Raw genomic sequence first — 6,967 nt, forward strand, 5'->3', positions numbered from 1 at the left:
GCCTACTTAGAATTTGCAGGGACCAATTGTTGAGACAAAACTACTAGGCTTAGAGAGCAGTGTGATTTTTCTTTTAAAGGCGCAGTTTGTACAAAGTGCACACATGTGTGCAGGGGGAGGGGGTGTTGAGATTTCTAACAGTTATCCCTACACCAAATAGGATTCATATTTCATTAGAAGCCAATCAATGCTTCCAAGCGACCCTTAAACAATACAGTATTTGCAATCTCCACTATTTTAATCACAGAAGCCCCAAATTTTACAATGGGGAGGAGAGGTTCAAAGCTCTACAGATGCCAGGCAAGCCCCCTTCCCCCACTCTCCAGAGTTCTATGGATTTTCCTCTGTAAACCCCTGCACCTAACAAGGGCTTGTGCCACCAGATTAATTTTCCTATAGCATGAGGCTTGGCTGTCAACCTGCTATGGGGAGATAACCTCAGTATTACTCAAAACATTTAAAATCTTACCATTTTTACTTAAGCTGGACACAAGCATGCCCAGTATTTTCACTGAGACCCTCCTACTGACACGCTGCATTGTCACCACCTACATACCTTGGAGGGTCATGTGTCAATCTGTGTACCCAATATACATTGCTTTAACTGGTCTAATGACTACAGATTTTTTCTGGTTGCCAAAACAACACCATATATGGCAGCATTCTTGGCATACAACTGATATATGCTTCTGTCTACTTCCACATACTTCCTAGACAGCTAATTATAGCATATGTAGCCACTGGCCAGGGACAGTCAAACCCTGTCACTACCACATAATACAAAGGTAAGACTAGTTACTGCAATTCAGCCAAAAAAAAAAAAAAATCTCCTGAAAAGGAGAGGTACTGCATTTTAATTGGCTCACAGCAGCTGAGCAACAAAAGAGGAAAAAAAAACCAATTACCACTGAAGCAACAAAACATTGTTGGTCTATACAAGTATTGTACATTGGTTTAAAATGAGTGAAGTTACAGCAATATACACCAAGCATCTGCAGCCTCAATTTTCAATGCTGCCTAGAGCTTTAATTAGTTAAGTAGAGTTTTCTGCAATCCTAGAGGGCTATGGTATCCCAGTTAACCTGCTGAAACTTTTGTTGGTGAAAATTGTTCTCCGGAGCAAAGAACTACATACGTTTGAACAAAAATACATAGGTAGATACAGCAGGACATTATTGAAAACAGCTGCCTTGGAGAGTACAAAATACAGTACGAGTATACGGATGTAATTAAAACATCAAGAAATACTATTGCTCCCATTACAATTCAGGAAACAAGTTCTTTGCGACGGAGAAAAATGGAAAGAAAGGTTTCTTCAAAAATACAATAAAAATATCTACTGTGGACACTGGGAATAAAGAAATATGTTTGAAAATAAACAATTATGTGTGTGGCTGAACATTTTGTGGTAAACTATTCTGACATTATTTGCAGATCTTTATAGTAGCTATAGTAAAACCAATTCATTTTTAAAAGAAAATTCCTGCAAATTTCCCCCACTACAGTGACAACTGTGTGAAGAAATGCCTTTTATGTCTCCTTGCTTTCTAATAAATACAAAATAAAGATAGTATAGATAAGAGTAATACCAAAATAAGGTAATAAGGGTATGCAATAAATTAAAAAGGCAGCTCAAATAAAGGACAGGCATGCACAATTAAAAAAGATTGTAGAGGAAGGTTTACCTGCCTCTCTTAAGATGTTGCACAAATAAAACCTGAAACTTTGTAGTGAACAGTACACTTCCATTCAATTCAAAGTTGCCAGTATATAATGTATCTAAAAACACTTTTGGAGGGAATAGGTCTGACTTCATTTGTTTTAAAAAAATACCATTTTAGATTAAGAATCCATTCAAAATATAGATGAGGCAATTATTTGGGTGGAGACACCCAACTTTGTTTGGAAAGGACAGCTGGATAAATTGGCAGTAGCCAGTCTATAATAAAACGTGAAGATGGTAAAATGCTGCTAGGGAACGTTCAGTCACAGATCTTTTGTGGGTTTGTTTCTGCTCCTTTTTAGTGATGGATATCAAGCTCCAACTGGACATGCATTGCTCTGAACAATCCATCCCATCAATTCATTCTTGCCAACTCTGCTGTTAACATAACGTGAGGTACTGAGAAAATGGATAGTTCTCTTTTTGTTAAAAAAAAATCTTGTTAAAAGAATAACTGGTGCTGGACTTCTGGACCTGAGGTTCTTGGTGTCTGTGTTCATGTCCACTAGTTTGCACGATGAAAGAAGCCTTCTGTTTTCCTACATGGGTCTTTTCGCAGACCTGTAGCCACACAGTCCCTTTGCCAAATTACAATTTCAAGATTTTGCTTTTTAAAAACCCAGCTACAGATTTCACTTCTTTGACCAGATCATCTTTTGAAGTCAGCAGAAAGACAGCTCCAGTTTCCACCTCCTATTAAAGCCATTTGCTTTCACCTTATTTGGAGAGAAGGGGAAGAACTGTAGCGAGCAGTGACCAGTCCACTCTGCATGCCTTGTGCTTTATGCCTGTTTTTCTTTAATCTACCTGTTTGCAACCCCCATTAAAAAAAAAAATGAAATACCATTTAAGATCTTTAGAACCTGCCAGCTTTAAAGTAATTCACTTATCAATTCCAGTTCAGGCACCTGGAGCTTAGCAATTTGCACCCCCAAAATAAAACAAACAATTCTGCAAAGGGAAAAAAAGACAGCAATGGACATTGGTCCAGATACAGGTATGAAAAGGTATTTTGAGTTGGTTGCTTCTTTCCCCTGCCTACCTGCTATGTCCCCTTCCCAGACCCATTTAAATCCCCATTTTCTGCTGGTCTAAGTCCATGATTGATCTCTACGACTTGCCCCATCAGGATCTGCAACCCCTCAAAATAAGCCCCACGCCCCCACTGATTTGGACAGTGGTGGTGGCTTCTCCCCTTCCTTCAAACAGTGCTCAGTGGCCTTTTATTCTCCAGAGTGCTGGTTTCAAGAGTAGAGTGGCACCATCTCAGAAATGCAAGAGTGAAGGGTCTGGGTGGAAGTGAAAGAGAGAGTCCAGATCCAAGTAACTATTCTCCCTCCCTCCCCCCCCCCAAATAAAACATCTCAGCCATTCGGTAGAGGAGGAGCCTTGGAAGGCAGGACAGATTTAGATGGCTGAGATCCCCTTCTCTCCACCATGGGCTAAGGTTGAGGTTAACTGAGGCCACAAAGATTCCTCTCTGCAGGGGAGGCAATGATGACGGTGATGCCCAACAGATGCTGTATCCCTGGGAAAAATAAAAGGGTCACAGAGCTAGAGATCAGGAGGGTGTTCCAGAAGTGGTGCAGGTCAGTGGGTGTATGCAGGTAATCGGAAAGCTCGCTCTCTCCCATGACAAAAGGATGCGTGTGAGGTGGGGGAGGAAAGCTTGGGGCCAGATTTCCTTCCCTGCTTCCACCCAGTCCCGTACTCCATGGCAACCTCCCGGCAGGAGCGGAAGGTGGCTGAGGCGAGAAGGGGGTTGTCAAAAGCAATGGGGCGACGGGGAGGAGGCGGGGGGGGGGGGAAGCAGGAGGAGGAGAGGAGTGGCTCAGTCGTCGTCTACATCGTCTCCGTCGGAATCGTCTCCGGCTCCGCTGCCGCTCCCCGGCCCGGCGGGCCCAGCTCGTCGGTCGTACAGCTTGTCCCGCTGGCGCTCCTGGATGTCTCGCATCTCGTCGGCGTAGCGGCAGAAAGCCCCGCCGAACTTGGCCCAGGCTTTGTAGGGCACCGTGATGGCGTTGCGGTAGGAAGGCTTCACCTCGCTGACGCGCAGGAAGACGCCGTACTTGTTGCAGCCCACGTCGAAGAAGAAGCGCTTCGAGTCCACCGTGATGGAGGTGCCTTCGGGGAGCTCGCCGTACAGGCCGCCGCCGCCGCCGGGACCCCCGCCGCCGCCGCCGCCGCCGCCCAGCTCGTCCTCGTCGGCGCCGTAGTCGTCGATGAGCTTGGCCAGCGCGTCGCGGAACTCGATGAGGCCCTGCGCCGGCAGCGCGATGGTCTGGCCGCTCTGCAGGCCCGGAGGGCCCCCGGGAAAGCCCGGCCCTCCGCCGCCGCCTCCTCCGCCGCCCGGCCCGCGGTTGATGGTCTGGCGGATGCGCAGGAAGCGGCCGCGCTGGTTCTCCTTCAGGTCCAGGTAGTACTTGCGGTTCTCGCGCACCAGGAACTCGCTCTTGAGGGCCCGCCGAGGCCCCCCGCCGCCGCCGCTGCCGTCTTCCCCGCCGGGCGAGGCCTGCGCCAGCTGCTCGGGGCTGCTGGGCCCCAGCTGCGCGTAGTGCTCGATGAAGTCGCCCAGGTAGTCCCGGAACTCGGCGGCCACCGCCATGGAGAGCGTGAGGCGGCTCTTGGAGCCCCCCGCGCCCACCTCCGCGATCTTCAGGAAGCGGCCCTTCGCGTTCTGCTTCACGTCCAGGTAGAAGCGCTTGTTCTGGATGTCCAGGCGCTTCGACGCCAGCTCCTGCGTCTCCTGCTCCGGGCCGGGGCCGCCGCCGCCCCCGCCGCCCCCTCCTCCGCCGCCGCCGCCGCGGTGTCCCTGGAAGCCGCCTCCTCCTCCTCCTCCTCCTCCGCCTCCGCCTCCGCCACTGCCGCTCCCGCTGCCCCCTCGCTCGCTCCCGCTGTCGCCATCCGCCATCTTCTCCTTCCTCGGATTCCTTCTGCCGCCGTCAGGCCCAGCCTGCCTTCCGCCCGTCCGTCCGGCTCTCCTCCGCCGCCGCCTTCTTCTCCTCCACACACACGCACACACTGGCGCAGGCGCGCGCCTTCCTGCCTTGCTCGCTCGCTCTCTTCCTCTCTCTCTCTCTCTCTCTCTCTCTCCCTCTCCCTCTCTCTCTCTCGCTCACACGCACTTCGCTCCCTCAGGCCACCTCCCCTTTCCGCCGCCGCCGCCTCCCGCCCCGCCTGTAGCGACCAATGCCCACTTCCGGTGATGGACGGATGGAGCGGGGAAGGCAGGATCCACAACCGGAAGTCAGCGGCGTTCTAAGCTAAGCCCCGCCTCCCCTCCGAAGAAACGAGCGGGAGGGAGAGAAAAAAGAGGGAACGAGCGCGAGGCTTTCTCCGCCTCCTCTTTCACGCCTGCGCACTCCCTCTCGCCTCCCCCCCCCCGCCTGCGACAAGGGCGAGGCCGAGCGAGCGGGCGACGCCTTTGGCGCTCCGTCTGGGGTGGCTTCGCCCATGAGGAAGCCCCCTCGCCCGCCCACAGGGGGTCACAGCGGGCCAGACCCCCTTTTTGGGGGGTGGGAAGGAAAGGCGGGACTAGCATGTAAGCATTGCGGAGTTCCATGCTCTCATCTCTCATAAAATATTGGGGTGGGGGCAATAATTACTGAGCCCCACCCTGCACAATCAGTCACAAGATGTGGCACACACGCACCATTGGAATGGCAAAGCCCCTCAAACGGGGGGGGGCACTGGTGATCGTGCGCTCTGGCACTCGAGCACGGTGTCCCGTTGCGCCAGAAGCGGTTTAGTCCTGCTGGCCACATGACCCGGAAAGCTGTCTGTGGATAAACGCCGCCACCCTCAGCCTGAAAGCGACATGAACGCCATGCCTCATAGTCGCCTCTGACTGGACCTAACCATCCAGGGGTCCTTTACCCTTCAAATATTTTATGGGGGACAAAGGGACCTCGGCCCCTAGGAGTTGGCTCCTGCGCTCTCAGCTGAGTTGGAAGGGACCACCTTTTAAATAAAACACGGAGCCAAGGAAATTCATGCAAGTCCAGCATTCAGGACCTGGCATTTATTTCAGCTGAACCGCCGCTTAGAGGAGCATCAGAACAAAGGTTTTATAGGCACAGCGCAAAAAGAATCATTAAACATCAAACATTCTACATACATGGAGAAAGGTTACAAATCGAGATAGGAAGAGACAGGGTTCCTTGGGGTGTTGGTCTTGGCTTACAACTTATCGGACAGTTGTCAAAGCAACCAGACCTTCAGTGGAGCTGTTGACAGTCCTTTCCCTGGAACCTTTCAAGGAATGCTAGTGCTAACTCACAACAGACCTACCTTAGGAAAAGATCCTGCCATTTGAGCCACTTTCAGGGTCAGACAGGAGAGATGGAATGCAGCGTAGGAGAGAGGCAAGAGAGAGTCACAGCATGCAGACATGCAGGAATCATTCATGGATGAACGCTAGCCAAAGGTTAAATGCAATTAATACTGGAAATCAAACAAATGTACACCCTGGGTCTCTAATTCTTATATTAGGACCCCCTAGGGTCATCTAGTCCAACCTCTAGATCATCCATGACTGATGGCCATCAAATCTCTGCTTAAAAACGATCAAGAAAGAGAGTCCACCCCTCCCAAGGGAATCCAATCCTGATGTTTAGTTGGAATCTCCTTTCTTCTAACTTGAATCCATTGGTTCAGGTCCTATTCTCCAGGACAGGAGAAAACAAGTGTGTTCCATTTTCCATGCGACAGCCCTTGAGCTATTTGAAGATGTCAGTCATATCTCCTCTTAGTCTCCTCTTTCCCAGGCTAAACATACCCACCTCATTCAACTGTTCCTCATAAGGCTTGGTTTTCAGACCTTTGATCCTCTTGGTCACCCTGCTCTGCCCACCTTCCAGCTTGTCAATACTATCCTTCTTAAACTGTGGCACCAAGGACTGGACACAGGACTCCAGGTGTGGCCTGACCAAATGTGCCTAAGGTTGCCACCTGAAGGGTGGTTTGGTGAGCTCCCGTTGTTGGGTCCCAGCTCCTGCCCACCTAGCAGTTCGAAAGCACATCAAGTGCAAGTAGATAAATAGGTACCGCTCCGGCGGGAAGATAAACGGTGTTTCCTTGCGCTGCTCTGGTTCGCCAGAAGCGGCTTAGTCATGCTGGCCACATCACCCAGAAGCTGTCTGCGGACAAACACCGGCTCCCTCGGCCTATAGAGCAAGATGAGCACCGCAACCCCAGAGTCATCCACGACTGGACCTAATGGTCAGGGGTACCTTTACCTTTACC

The 6,967-nt window shown here is 50.8% G+C and overlaps 1 protein-coding gene across 1 annotated transcript; it reads right to left on the reverse strand.

Moving 5' to 3' along the window:
• Window positions 1-3,521: 3,521 nt before the first annotated feature.
• Window positions 3,522-4,729, reverse strand: PURB (purine rich element binding protein B). The gene has a single exon (XM_033159003.1). The coding sequence runs from the start codon at window positions 4,632-4,634 to the stop codon at window positions 3,555-3,557; it is 1,080 nt and encodes a 359-aa protein (XP_033014894.1). The 5' UTR covers window positions 4,635-4,729; the 3' UTR covers window positions 3,522-3,554.
• Between the last annotated feature and the right edge of the window lie 2,238 nt (window positions 4,730-6,967).

The sequence above is a fragment of the Lacerta agilis genome, chromosome 8, assembly GCF_009819535.1.
Source record: "Lacerta agilis isolate rLacAgi1 chromosome 8, rLacAgi1.pri, whole genome shotgun sequence".
In the NCBI taxonomy this organism is placed as follows: Eukaryota; Metazoa; Chordata; class Lepidosauria; order Squamata; family Lacertidae; genus Lacerta; species Lacerta agilis.